Genomic DNA, 15,393 nt, shown 5'->3' with positions numbered 1-15,393 from the left:
AACCTGATGGGTACTTAAACTGCTTAGTAACGTGCCTGGATCCAGTGAGTGCCCAGTGAACAACCAGCACGGCCACAATCTTGTCGCTACGGCTCTTCATTTCTCGATGCAGCACTTCAGCTAGCATTTAAAACGAGGGCTTTCTACTGGAGATCGCCCAACACGCAAATTCTGGGGTGAAAGGAAAAATCAGCAACGAGAGAGTTAACACAAGCAAGAACAAGGCTGTGGTCTTGAATTTGCAATCCTGTAGTAACTGAGGCTCCGGGACAGAGCACGACAGAAGGTTCCACAAGACCTTTAATTTAGATTCTGCTCTGACCTCTGGTATCACGGGCCTGGACCCAGCAAGATCCCGACAGTCCACACCCTTGCTCTGTATGCAGTAGGTTCTACTCTGCCAGCTGAAAACCTGGGGAGGAAATTCACACAGGCATCCAGACACCAGAAAGCTCGGCCAAGCCCAACCCTGCTGGCCTCCGCACGCGGTGCGGGCCATCCCTGGAGCCCCAGCCCAGTTCCCTGGGGCTGGTGGCCCGCCCTCCTTCTCCCTGACCAACGTGCTCTCTGCCCACTCACTCATTCCACACAGACGTCCAAGCACACACTGGCTCACTGTGTGCCCCGCTGCCTCTCCACGGGCTGCAGTGTCAAATTATTTTCTAAAACTTAACCATGATATTGTTGGCATGAGACCTGTGCTTGTGTCTCACATGGTGTGGTAAATAAATCAGGTCAAGAATCGCCACACTTATGTAGCAAAACACAATGGAGAAAGAGTAGGTGGCTTTTATTATAGGAAAAAGGGAAAAAAGCCCTGCCCTTCCAAACTAAAACGTTCAGATAGCCTGAAAGTCATCACCCTCTTTAGGAACACCTTGATTTCTCAGATACGACTTTTAATTGAAGGGTAGGAGGAAAGGAGAAATATGGAGGTCACTCCTGACACCTGGTTTAGGAGCTGGCAGAAACCCATGACTGTGTACACCATGAGGATCCACAGGAGAGACGTAGCGGAAGTGGGCTGTGACTGCATGTCACACCTGGCTCGCAGGTCAGGTCCCCAGGACATATCCCATAGAGACGGCAAGGAGACATCCCGCCACGGAGGAACCGAGGGATAAACCAAGACTGCAGGCCTCAGTCCCGCTTCTTATGGATCAGGTCCCTCTCTCCCAGCACTTCCTTCGGGACAAGTTTTTCAATGGCAAGTGATGACTTTTGTGCATGGGGACGTCTTCGTGAGACAGGACTCTGATAGACCCAGTGGGGGGCTCGACTCCCGACATTTTTCACAGGAGATGTACAGCCTAAACAAAAATGACAGCTGTGGTCCCTCCACTGTCCCTCACGCTCCTCCTTTCCCCGCTGGCAGATGTGACTCCATTGATTCTTCTTTTGCCGGGGAGCCGACAAGGCCTCAGAGTCTCTCTCAATACACAGCTCGGGCCAGACACACCCAGCGCACAGCCTAGGTACCAACACCGTACTCAGCTCGAAGACAGTGGAACAGCCCCTGGGAGTTGCGGCCTTTCCTGTTTGCATGGGCTTTCGTGGACAGAATCTTCATCCAATAGGAAAGTGGGGACAATCGGTCAAATGGAAATCACTGCAAACTCCGTGAGCCACTGATTAGCCATAATAAGAAAACAACGCTTCTAAAAGAATACAAGTAAACGTTCCCAAGGAGCAAAAATAAGAGCTTTGGGGCCAAGATGAGTATGTTCTGTGGGATCCAGAAAAGCAAACTGCAAGAAACTAAAAATATGAAAACAGGAATTTCATGAAAATACCTAAAGTTCATTTTCAAATTCCCCATGACCGCAGAAGCAACTCATGGAAACTCCTTTTTTCACACAAGCCTCCATTTACAGAAGGTTCCTGGGAGAAGATTATGTGTTATATATCCTCCTTACAGCAAATTCAGGACCAGGAGGAGTCCACCCATTCTGAAGGAACGGAGGGTGTCTTCTCCCCATGCAGGGTCCACTATACAGTGGCAAAAGAACCCGTTCGTGCCTTAGCATTTTCAGATAAAGAGAATGAAAAATCCAAAAAAAGAACGATTCTTTTCTAAATTTCAATTTATTATGAGCCTAAGGCTTGGAAAACTGTATTAGTTAGAACTCCTTTGGTTGTAAGGGACAGAAAGCCACTTCCAGCTATTCACAGCATTGGCTTCCTTACTGATGGTCCAGGGCTGGAGCTGGCTAGCAGACATCAGGGTGCTATCGAGGCAATTCTTCCCACAACCATTTAAATCCTCTGCAAATGCGGGTCCTCTGTTGAGGGGCGAGGGGCATGTGTCCACGGGGCTAGTGGACGTGCCTGTGTGCACATACGAAGGCAGTTCAAAAGACCCCCTCCACATCAAGACTCTCAAATTTCTATCATAGCCTGCCCCTTGCCCAATCACATGCCCACTAGAACCAAGTGATAGGGGCGAGTAGACCACCACCACAGTGAAGGAGGGGGTGCGGCTAGCGGGGGAAGAAAAGTGGTGTAGTGATAGCAGAAATGCTCCCACCAGTCAAAAGCTTCTCAGCCTGAGTGGTCCGCTCTCTTCAGCCTCGGTCTTGCAATTCTTGGTTTCAGGCATTCCTTCATTTGTGGGCTGTGGCTAAAGGGGGCTGCTACCTCTCTCCAAAACACCCTTCTTTTTCAGGAGTTCCGACTGAACCAGCCCGAAGGCTTCCGCAGAGGCCCTTCTGCCCTCCCATATTCTCCTTCCATTATGAGAATTTTTTCAGATTTCCTTTTCTGCCTCCACCCGCCAAGGTCAGAGTCCCGAGAAGTCTGACAGGATGGGGAAATACGCATCTCTCAGACCTCAAGGCCGTCTGAGTCGTGCCTGATTTCTGGAGCCACGGGAAGCAGAGGATTTAGAACGCGTCCCTGCCACAGGCCTTGATTCGATAAGGGGCCCACATTCTTGCTTAGGGACCCTAGAATAGGTGGGGCCCAAGGCTGCGCTGAAGGCTTGCTTCTTCCCGCCTTCCTCCTTTTAGCTTTCAAAAGCTTGCTGTTTTCTCCAACAGGTAGCTTGTGCTCTCAGAGGACAAGAGGCCTTTGCCCCACTGAACTTGGACACATGGTGACCCCCATCTCATTCGTGCCTGCTAAACAGCTGCAGTGACGCAGTTGATCGCTGCCCAGATCCACCCGCCATGCGGGTTCGGGCTGGAAAATAGATTGCATCACACCACCCGGAGCTTGCAGCAGCCTAACCCTGCAGGAAGCTTCGGATGACGGACAGCTCGAGTGTGGGTGGTTGAGTCATCTAGGTCCTGCTCCAGGTATGATGACCAAGACACTGGCCACATCCTCACACAGCCTGCAGGCCTCCAGTCCACAAGAAGCTCTAAGCATGGCCAGCTTCTGGACTTAACTGACTTGTCCTTGATCTCAGAGTCCCACCAGTCAATCAGGTGATGAGGCAGTGTCTTTTGATAACTGCTCTGGTCTCCCTCAAAACAAAATTCATCCTCAAAATGTCAGTAGGAGGTCCTGTGATACACCTGTCTAAGGCTTCAAGGTCCACCTCGGTGAGGGCACCAAGGATGAGTGATGGGAATTTATACAAGTAGGAAGTCAGTAGGCCCACAAAGAAATCCAGTCCCACGTTGAAGTGAGAGATGGCAAAGGGGGTGAAGGTCAAAACAAGAACGAATCCCAAGGTTTGGGGCCTGAGCAACGGGTAAATGCTGTCCATCTTTCCTGAAGTTCTAAACACAGGAGGTAACAGGTTTGGATGTGGGAAGTGGGGAAACATGCAAATAAAGGATGTGATTCTGGGCGTGCCCATATCCCATCTACCTGGCATCCAAAGGAGAGTGGACCTGGATCTCAGGAGAGGATGTGGTTGCAATGAAGACCTGAATAATTATCAAAATATGGTCAGTCTTACCTGAGGATTCCTGGGCAACTCAGCCAACTGGTTAGACCTAAATATACTTCAACATAAAATACCCCACAAGCCCTCCCATTTTAGTACCCAGTATGCCCCCAGGGACAAGTCTAAATTCCAGTAGTTTTCTCCATCTATATTATTTTAATTTTTCAAAGAAATGAGAATCTGACCTGCAAGTCAATTACAAAATAAGATAGTCAATTACAAAATAATTCCACAAACCCTAAATTATTGGTTAAATACAGTCATTTCCCATAATCAATAACCAAGTTCTGAATTTCCTGCTGGGTACCATCTTAAAGAGTCCAGAGGTGCTTGGGAGGCTGAGGCAGGAGGACTCTGAGTTCAGACAGCCTCAGTAATTTAGTGAGGCCCTAACAACTCAGCAAGATCCTGTCTCTAAATATTTAAAAAGGCCTGGCTAAGTGTCCCTGAGTTCAATCCCTGGTATAAAAGGAAGTCCAGAGGTCTCATCTCATTAGTCCCAAAGGACAGGCCACAGTCAGCCTCGCTGGAGCCCCCTCCACACAAGCACTGTTGCCCTGATGGACGCACTGGGCAGTAAACTGGAATGGGTAAGGGCGGATCATCAAGTTACTGGTAAACCATGCCCAATGTCATAACCCAAAATCAAGCTTCTCCCAAACACTCTCCCACAGCAGGTAGGGGACAGACACGTCCGTGCTCTCATGTCGACCAAGCGGAATGCGAGCACACTGTGATCATGATGGAATCACACTCTTTCCAAATTAAATCAGCTCCAGTCCCTCGACACAGATCGTCACACCACCATGGGAGGGGGGCAGCCACATGCAGAGAAGTCAACCACAGGGGCTCCTTGGCTTCAAGAAACTTCCACTCAGGTTGGAAAACCAAGTGAGCCCCAAAAACAGCTAATCAGCAAGACCAGAAAAGTCAAGCAGGACAAAACAGGCACCAAAGGAACACTTTTGTTTTATTTACTGGAAAGATAAACATAGTGGAAACCATGAGTTTTAGCTCTAAGTAGATCTGTGTTAATTGAAAACAGGCTCCCACGCTTGGTAAACAGAGCAGGTGCCGAAACTCAAACAACTTTCCAAAGTGGGTTCCAATCTTATCCCTCCGCTGAGAAGACTGCAGGAGGACTCTCCTCTCCTCCAGGAAAGGAAGGGCTCGAACCCAGCGCTGGAGAGGCCTCTGCTGGGCTCCACCAAGGCTACATTAGTAGAGAACATTTCTGTCCGGCGCCTCATTAAACACTCAGCGAAACAAACCTTAGTGACTCCCCTGGCACAACAGGACCAGCACCAGGAAAGGGTGGCGAGGGTGGCAAGTGAGGCCGACGTGAGGCTGCCTGTGAGGCTGTGGGCTCATCTTCAACACGGGAAGGAGGCGATGGCTCTCTGCATCGTGGGCACACTGTCCCAGAAACCTAATCCAGGTCCTAGTCCTGACCTAGCTCACATATAACAAATAACTTTGTCCAATAACAAAACACTATAAAAAATTGCTAAATTTTTTCTGAAATTATTTGCAGTTTTTAAGCAAAGGGCCCAGTCAATATGTAAAATAACCACAGAAGTACTGAGTACTCAGGGGCTAGGATACACTGAAAGCAAGCTGTTATGCTGTGAATTACCTAAACTGAATGTGAAACAGCAACACATCAGCTGACTTTAAACCTGCTACTCATTCAGGAAACAAGCATTTTCCTTGCCCACCTTGCAGGTAAAAGGCTGACGAGGATGCCCCCAGCTGGGTGGCAATGGGTTGGGTCATTATTCTGGGGCTCACCTCTAAAGGGAACTCTGGTCTTTTTCTCTTGCTAATCCTCAGAAATTTATTTTGTTAAAATCATTCCAGTCATGATAAACCTCACATACCACTAAGAGTTACAAAAAGGAGAAATTTCGGCGGGAGTGGGCAAACATGGGGACACACACCTGTAATCCCAGAGACTGGGAAGGCCGAGGGAGGAGGGTCACAAGTTAGAGACCAACCTCGGCAACTTAGTGAAGTAAAAAGGGCTGGAGGTATAGCTCACCCGTAAATGAACAATCCCTAGTACCATGAAGAAAAAAACATTTTCAGGAAAATAATTTGTGGCTACATATTAAAAAAAAAAAAAAAAAAAAAAAAAAAAAATCTAACTCCATTCTCCGTTACCTTTCTTCCTAGTAAGTTATCCCAAGAGAATAAAAAAAGAAAAGAGGGAGAAAGATTTATGCACAAAGAGATGATCAGCAAAGGATTATCCAGAACGGCAACAAAAGCAGATAATCTAAAGGCCGAACAATATGGCACTGATTAAGTAAATTGGGGTGTAATCATATTATGGACTGTTAGTGGTCATTAAAGAGCCTTAAGAATTTTAATGACACGGGGAAGTGCTTATTAACTACAGCAATTTTCATTTTAAATAAATACGAGGCTAGAAATATTGAGCACAATTATGAGCTCAAGTACGTTAAAAACAAATATAAATATTAATATATTCAGAGGAAAAAGCCTAGAAGGAAATCTACCAAATTATTCATAATGTAATCTGAGTAGTGAGATTATGGGCTCTTTTCCAAACTGTAACAATGAACAAAGTTTATGAATGAAGAACATCACATGGATTGAAAAATTAATTTTACCTACTCTAGAAGTAAATGTTTTAACCAAAAATCTGTCATTCTCCTGCTTAAATATTTTCAGCTATCAGACACGGAGGATGTGAATTACAGTCAAGGATGATTCTTAGAAGACGACAAGGTGATGGAGGGGTGGAGTGTACAACAGCCACCTTCCGACACTCGAGACCAGAAGCAGCAGAACGCCAGCCCAGGAGCAAGCGCTTCAGGAGTGTGGTCTGGGTTCACTACAAAGGCCCCCCTCCAGTGGTCTCCATAGAAGAGAGTCTCCCCTGCTCTGGAAGAGGTCAAGAACAGCCAGCTGCCAAAGTATGACGGGACACAGGAGGGACACAGGGGGAGAGATGGTGAGGGGCTTTAAGGCCCTGCAGATGTGGGTCTGATGCACAGGGCACACAACCAAAGTGACAGCCTCTCTTGACACAGTCCTGCCAAGACCACAGGACCCCAGTCCTCAAGAATCCCACAGCTCCATGGGGCTGGGGAGACAGCTCAGTGGGTAGAGTGCTTGCCTTGCAAGCACAAGGCCCTGGGTTCGATCCCCAGCACCAAAAAAAAAAAAAAAAAAAAAGAACCCCACAGCTCCTCACTAGAGCACCAAGTTACTGGGGGCCACTACTTCTGGACTCCACAATGGTCCAGAGACCACTTTAGGGTTTACATCACATGATGATTCCATCTATCACTTCTTCCTCCGAAAAGACACTCAACCTGGTTGACTAACTCTCCTAATACTCTCCATATTAGGAACTACTAGCTCTACTTACAATAATAATAATATTTTCACAATGCTCACAGGCTTGCTTTATATCCTTAGACAAAATAGACAACCTCACCACAGCCCTGTCTGTGAAGTGGGAAAGTTCTGACTCAGCTGCCACCAGGAAACACACGCTGAGTGTTCTAGAAAGTCCGGCTGAGTCACAGAGAAATGGATGTTAAAAAATAAATATATAAAAACAAGGAAAGTTCACAGGGACGCAGCAGTGGGAGGAGGCAGTCCACACTCACAGCTCTTAGGCAGGCAGGACAGGTTCACTCTCACATCACCCGAAGGGCCCTGCTCTCACCTTCCCACAAGGTGCCAATGAGCCATCTGCACAGCCATAGCACCTACAACCCAGAAAGCAAATCCCAGGCAACCTTATGTGTATCCCGGAAGCTAAGGGCCTCCTGGAGCCAGGCCCACTGGCCAGGGTGGGTGGAGGCTCCCCCTGGAGCACCTGCAGCACAGGGACACCACACACACTTGGCTCTAGAAGCCCGGTGGGTGAGAGGTGGCCGCTCAGAAGCCATCAGGTCTTTGCTTCACATCCCGACTCCATGGGGGCACGCATGCTGAACCCCACTGCACCCAGCTCCTCCTGTGCAACATCTATGAAGCCTCAGCAATGCCTGCCACGGAGGAAATGCCACGGGCCTCTTTGCCACCACGGGGGTTACTGTTTGTCGTCAATTCCGCAGTCTCTCAACACCCAGGAGGCTTTTTTGCACACCAGAAGGAATCGCTGTCTGCAGGATCCATGACTGAACCCACGAGCCTGCTCCTGCTCCAGCATCCCCCTTGGGCAATGGTGGGCTCCAGTCACTCGCTGCTCCTCAGTGCCAACACCTGAAGCCCCTGCAAGCTCTGGGGATGTTCCCCAATGGGCTCACCTTCACCTCCCCACGCCAGCAGCTCAACGCAGCCACTGAAGGCAGGTGTGACAGCCAGGCCTTGCCGTGACTCCCCAGTGGTTAGGATCAGATGCCAGCTCCTCACACATCCCACCTCAGTCCACTCTTCCCCTGCCCTACCCACCCTGCGCCTCACCTGAGCTGCGTATCTCAAAGCCAACTCTTTCCTTTCCTTTAGGACCTTCACATGCATTTTTCCTTCGGCCTAGAATATTCTCCCATTCTTACACCTTCTCTGGCCAACTTCAACAATCATTCAAATACCATTTTTAACTTTTTTATTTTTAACTGGAACATAATGATGGTATGTCTGTATGGGGTACAGTGTGACATTTCAATACATGTATACAATGGCAGGGACCAGGGCAACAGGCTTATCCATCATCTCAAATGTTTATCCTTGATTTGTGCTGGGAACATTCAAAACCCTGTTTGTGAAAACCATTTTGAAATATGCAATTAGTTCTTGTCAATCATAGTTAGCCTCTGGGGCCACAGAACATTAGAAGACCCATTAACTACCCCCTCTTAAACACCATTTTCTCACGCAGCCATCAAGGCACAAATCCCTACCAACTTCCCAGTCACACAAGTCTCCCTGGTCACCCTGATGGCCTGTACTCCTTCGTGGCGCCTGGCAGGTGCCTCCCACATGGAGAGGGTGACATGGCTATGCCAGCCCTAACACAGAGCCTAACCAGGTCCCCGTGAACACCCCATGGGGCTGCACTGTATGCACCCCACTCTTGAAACAAAACGAGAGGGTCCTCCGGCCTGAGCTCACTCGAAAGTGCTCAGCAGACAGCGGGCGTCTGAGGTCCTCCTTCAGTCAAACCTGCATTTCGTAAGAGCTGGCCCCTCTCCTTCAGCATTTAAGCAATAGCAACAAAAATCTTGCAGCACCACCGTCTGCGGCTGCCTTCCCCGGGATGCGGCCTGCTTTCCCATCCCACACTTCCATGCTCATTACACAACAAAACACCCGAGTCGGAGAAATTCTAGAAATCCACCCCAAGGTGAAATTTCACATCGACTTCAAAAGGAAACCCCCAAGATAAATTGTAAAAACTTTTGAAGCCTTTTGCTGGTTTGTAAGATACATACTCTTCCAAAATACCACCACTTTTGGTCCCGAGTCTTTTTTTGCCAAGTACAAAGGAAGTTAAATGAAAAGTCTTTGTACCGCAAAGACACCGGGGGTGGTACCTGGGGAGCAGCTCCTAGCCCGCAGCTTGCCAGCCGCTGGAGGCGAGTCGGCCCAACTCCCGCCACGGCTCAGCACCAGCCAGGCCTGGGCCTCAGTGAGGGAGAGAGAAATGGAGCAAGAATTAAAAACATAAATTTCAAAATACCACGGGGCAAGAAACGGACTCGTTCTATGAGTTAGAAAATGGGACTGGGCGAGAAGAGGTTTGGGAAAGTGAAGCCAGTGGTCAATGACTTTGTAGGGAGAGGGCGTGGCTCCCGGTGTGAATGCTCTTTTTTTTGGACAGCCCATCAAGACGTCATCCCTGGGGAGCGATTTCCTCTCTCCCCTGAACAGGGATACGCAGTCGCCAGGTTACAACAATCAGGATGCTGCTTCAGCTGCAGGAACTAAAGGGTGCGGGTTTTGTTTCTTAATTTAGATACTGTTGAGGGGGCTGGGGACACAGCTCAGTGGTACGGAGCTTGCCGAGCACACGCAAGGCCCTGGTCCCATCCCCTCGTCTGCTAGATAAGCAGACTGCTCTCTTGCTGAGAACACCTGTTGTCCATATCAATCTTTTACAGTGTGCTAGCCCATGTATCACCTGAGAAAAACCCAATCAGACTAAAATATTCCAACAAAATGCTTTGAATTCCCATGAGAATTCTGCCCTAAACAGGTGCTGGAGAAAGTTATTTTGTGAGCAATCTGTGAGGGCTGTAGCCCTGAACACTTCCCTATTTTCAAAAAGAAACATTAGAATCATGAAACAACTTGCCCCAAAAGTTACAATAAATCCAAATTTCAGAGAATTTAGGAAGCAACACTTAGACCATTATTTTGAAACATCTCTGGCAAATTACCGCGCGATGTGACATAAAACCCAGCGTGTGAGGAAAAGCACTGTGTCTGGAGAAGGCAGAGCCATTTGTGACTGAATCTCAACACCAACCAGACCTGAAACTGCGCGGACTCCCGCCGACCGAGCCACACTTCAGAGGGCAACCTTCATAAACAGAGACACCCTGTACCCGCCCAGGTAGGCTGGATTTTAGTTGACAACCTGCCCTATGTCAAGTGAAAAGGTAATTATATAAACTTGTGGTCCCAAGGAAAATGGATTCCCGATCCCAAAATTTACAGGTGAGCAGAAGGATGAAGAAGTGAAGTTGATGTCCCCAGTCGATGTCCCCACCCGGCTTTCCCATCTCCCTCTAACTCCCCTTTCCCAGAAACCCCTCCTTGTAGCCCTCCAGTGAAGACTGCACAAACACTCAGGACGGGGCTGACTCTCGGGGCCGAAGTCACCTTTCACTGCCACAACAAGCATTACACATCTCCCAAGCTGGTCTTCTTTTGTCCAAACTTATGGCTTTTCTCCTCTCTCCAGCGTCCAGTGTCCAGCGTCCGCCCTCCTCCAGCAGTGCATACCCCTATACAATGGCTGGTCCCAGGTCCCCAAGGGCACAGCAGGAAGCATGCAAGATCCTGTAACTGTTGCCAGTTGTGGCTCCTTTGGACAAAGGTCCCCATCTCAAAGGTGATGTGTGCTCCAAAGCGGTTGCTATGGTAAACGTGCCCTTCATTAAACAGCAGAGGAAAAGAGTCTCCGCTCTGCTACCCTTGCCAAAATCCACACTGGCTCTGGAAAAATTGTTCAGCCATCTCCTCCAGATCATTAATTTCCACACGAGAAAACAAGGCTCTGAGGACCTGAGCTGCAGCAACCGTTATGGGACAGGGGAGACCAGTGGGATGGGGAGGGGCGGGGACAATCAGCTCTCGCCAAGTAGACAACTCCCGTTGCCCTCCACACGTCCCATGGACCTGTGATACACCACTAGGGGCCATGTCCCCTCCGAACCACTCCTAGGACCTGATCTCCTTTCCACGGTCAAAGACAGAAAGGCCTCCAAGAGATTTTAAAGACAAGGTCCTTTCTCTAAAGTTAAAATAGGTGGGACAGTTCCAGTGAGCATTTCTGAAAGCAGAGAAATAAATTTCAAAGCCTGGCCCCACAGAGGGAGACCCAGGGACGCAGAAGAAGTGAAGCTGTTGGCTTCTCACCTGACCTGTAACTCCAGGGATGTCCCAAGTGTCAATCTCTGTACCTTAATTTTTCTTTTTAACACAGTATTCAATTTCCCAGGAGAAGCCTGCATCAGTACCCCAAGCCACCAACTTCTTTACACCTCTGCCACTGTCCTGGCTGATGATCCAATTTAGAGTAAGCGCCAACAGGGCCAGGCACGGAGAGGTGCTTTCCCTCTCCCTGAAGGGACCATGTCACAAGGTCCTGCAACGGGAGCAGAGAACTGAATTGGGTTCTCACTCTGGCTCCTAGCTCGGTGTGTGACGTTGGGCAGTTCACTTAAGGCATCTCTGGCCTCAGTTTCCTTTTCTGAGATCAGGCAGGACCTAAAATGATCGCGGTCACCTCCAGTCCTGAAATCGTGATATTCTAGGAGCATCTGTGATTGTGGAGTTGGAGGAGGAGGAAGAAGCTGGCAAGGGTCAGCCTTCTCCCCGCATGCCGCATTTATACCATGAGACCCTGGCACTTTCACAGACCATGATTCCAAATGCTGTTTTACAAAAACTGTTGCACACATACAACACTGGTAGAACTCATTAAACATACTCAAGCACAGCAAGCCGCAAAATAAGGAGGCAGAAGGCCTACAATTTGCACAATGCATGGTAAGATTTTTCTACTCACAAAAATTATTTTGCAATTTTTAGAAATTACAAGAAATAGAGAGGCAGAATATAGTAATGAGTAATATTTCGTGATGCTTTAATAAAAAATACATGAATTGTTTCATGCTTTGCATAACTCTACCTGTCGTAGATTCATTACAAAAATACGTCTTTCATTAATTATTTCAAAAGCATGAAGTCCAGCTCATGATATAAATACATAGAAGGGAATAGATATTCTAATAAGGCTGCACTATCTTCTCAAGAGGTTAATTTATAAACTTTCAGAGCCGACAAAATTCTAAGAAAGTGCATTAAAAATACATGTAGACACACACTGTATGTTGCAGTCTCTTAGTACTAAAAACAAGTGTTCTCCGTGTCAAACCCACACGCTTTCCAAGTCATGAACATACAGATTAAATTTAATTTTAGCCTAAATTCATTTCTGCTCAAGGGTCACCATCAGTCAGTCAGACGAAATTTCCTAATGCTAGTACAGAATGTTACTTTCCTACAAATGGTAAGATAGATTGTGAGGCATTGTGGGGATTGGGAAGCCTCAAGCCCAGAGGTTCCCTTTCCTGATTCTCTCTTACCTACCCTGGCTCCCCAACTTGAATTGTTTTAGATTACTGACACCAATTTTGAGTTTCCCTGACACCAATTTTGAGTTTCCCCAACTGTGGTGGTTAATTCTAACCCAATGCATGGAAAAAAGGGTAGGGAAAAGACTAAGAAATTTTTCGGGTAGGTTACGATCAATAAAAGCCATCACCAAAACTAAGTACTTCATAAATTTAAACCACAGCCAAGAATATTAAAAAAAAAAAAAAAAAAAATTAAAGAAAAGAACTGACAAACAAGGCCTGTTTCCACCAAAAGAGACTTTTTTTCTTCTTTGTCCCCTAGTAATGGAGACAACTGTCTTTGGGGGCTTACTTACAACAATGTGTGCTGGTGACGGCGAGCGGGCATCCTTGAGGGCCTGTCTGCTCTGGAGGCTCCCTGCCTGGACATCAAGCAGTGGCCATTTCATCTGGAGATACTGGAAAACCAGAAACCAAGAATTAAACAAAGAAATACAAAAAGTTCACCCGAGAAATAACTGTCCCATTGGTCAGAAACTGAAAAAAATTTTAAAAGCATGCAAATCACAACGAAAGAAATCGCATGCAATACCAGGAAGTTCTTTCCTAGAGGTCAAAGTTCAAGTACTGATCATTAATGCTATAAGCAACTAGAGTTTCTCTGCAGTCAAACTACATGGTGGCTTTGGATAAAATGGGTCCATTGATACACCTTAATGGGGAGTGTGGGGGGGGGGCGGGAAAGAAGAGGGAGAGGAAAGAAAAGTGGGAACACAGAGCTATCCCAGAAGAAAGCAAAGACAAATCTCAAGCCAGAAATGTCCTAGGACATTTCAATTCCAAATCCATTCTTTCAGTGACCTTCATCTTTCTTTCAAATGCCACCATCCTTCAATTTAAAGAAAAGCCAAGTACATATGTACAACTGCCCTTTATGTAGTAGAAGCTGCTTACGTAAGGGTAACACAGAGTTCCTCAGCCAATTCAAAAGCTTATAAAACAAAAATATTTCCCAGCAACAGATGCACACCCAGGGCACAATGTAATTGGCACACTCATTTCAACAGACATGCACAGGAATACCAGAGATAAAAATGGAGATCCCTCACTGCCTTTTCCTTTTTCTTTCCCCCTTTTCTTCTCTTCCTCCTCCCTGCCTTTTTGTAAACTGTGAAATGAATAAATACACTGTACGACCAAACTCTTTCTGGCCAAAGTGACACATCAGCTGTCAGGGGGACCTGAGTGATCAAGTGACCCAACTCATGGTTTTGTTTTACAGTAAGGGAGACTGAGGTGAGGTGGCTTGCCTGTTCTGGAGATACTGAGCCTATGTGTAAAAAATTCCCAGGAACTTGACTTGTTGGTAACAAGTTTCACACAGGAAAACTTCAGACCCCCAACGAAACTTAGACACAGTGCTTGTAATTATGGACATCACTACCAGCCTTTAAGGTTCCAAAGGCCAACTGATCAGTATAAGGAGCAACCTTCAACATTTCACAGACCCAAAGCAAAATAAGGAGCTCATTTTAATATTCATTGCATAGAAATTTTATTCAAGGAACACTGGTGTCCAGCCTCATTCTAAGGATTATGGGAGCTTATCTTGCCTGAGGGAGACGCAGCTGCACAGATGAGTCAAGAGGAGCACAGGGAGCCGAGCAGGCACCACCAAGAGGGGTGACAGAATTTCTGAGAAAAGACTTGGGAAGGCTGCCCAGAGTGGACCTTGATAAGTTGGAGGTTTCAACAGAAAGAAAAGGGACAGCAAAGAACAGTCCAGAAAGAAGGGTCTACACAAACCCTATGAGAAACAGAAGGGCCAAAATTATCCACAATCTAAATATTCCTCAGAGATACAAATGAAAACCGAACCCAGTAATCCCTGGTGCTGGAAGATTCTAGACCTGAGTTACCTGCATAAATGCTGCATCTTCTGCTGAGAAGCCTCCGTGGTAAGGGAACTGGCTCTGTGGGTGACTTACTCGAGCCCTTGCTCTAAATCCCCCACACAGGTCTCCAGTGTTCACCCATAAGGGGCTGACCTGTCTGTGATGGTGGAGTGGACACTGAGGACTTGGAGGACCCCAGGCCACAGACAGCGAATCCCAGCAGAACCCTCCCACTTGTCCTTACAATCCAACCATTTCCACATACCAGTGTCTTTGGAACCAGTATCACCAGAGGAGAGAACCACTGAAGCAAATGTTCCCAAGGTCCTTCAGTCTGTACCGGAGCCAGAGGGCTCTGGGAATCCACTGTGCCCTGTCTCACCCCAACTGCTTCCCATTCGCACTTGCCACATAAACACACAGGCTGCACTGGTCAAAACCACCCGATAGAGTCATTTCCTTGAGGCCTACCAAAATGGACACCCGCCAACACTCACCTCTCCATCTCACAAAAACCCATGAACTAACATGCCAAGCCGAGTGGACACACCTACACCCACCTCCTGCTACTCTCCACAGGGAGGGTGAGGTGAACAAACTTCACAGTCTGCCATCTGCAAAACTGATTAGATTGCATTCTAATACAGGTGCCATAGAATAAGGAAATTCAGGCTTGGTTTAAGGTGACAAACCCACCCCGCAGACCCCACCCAGGAACTGTCATGCCCATAATGCAATATTAACGCGGAGACTTACAATTCTTATTTTACATAAAAGCTTCATTGTGTGCCATATCCAATCTCCATAGGCTACC

At 47.4% G+C, this 15,393-nt stretch overlaps 1 protein-coding gene across 35 annotated transcripts in view; it reads right to left on the bottom strand.

Annotated features, from left to right (window-relative positions):
• Tcf7l2 (transcription factor 7 like 2) overlaps positions 1 to 15,393 on the bottom strand; it is a 181,253-nt gene that overhangs the window by 94,839 nt on the left and 71,021 nt on the right. For all 35 annotated transcript variants that reach the window (XM_047552754.1, XM_047552760.1, XM_047552759.1 and 32 more), the window contains one exon: positions 13,041 to 13,142. In XM_047552754.1, coding sequence (XP_047408710.1) covers positions 13,041 to 13,142 — 102 coding nt within the window. The remainder of the gene's footprint in view (positions 1 to 13,040; positions 13,143 to 15,393) is intronic.

This window comes from Sciurus carolinensis, chromosome 5 (assembly GCF_902686445.1).
Source record: "Sciurus carolinensis chromosome 5, mSciCar1.2, whole genome shotgun sequence".
NCBI classification, from domain to species: domain Eukaryota; kingdom Metazoa; phylum Chordata; class Mammalia; order Rodentia; family Sciuridae; genus Sciurus; species Sciurus carolinensis.
The sequence above is the reverse complement of the archived record's forward strand: the minus strand, read 5'-3'. Positions and strand labels throughout refer to the sequence as shown.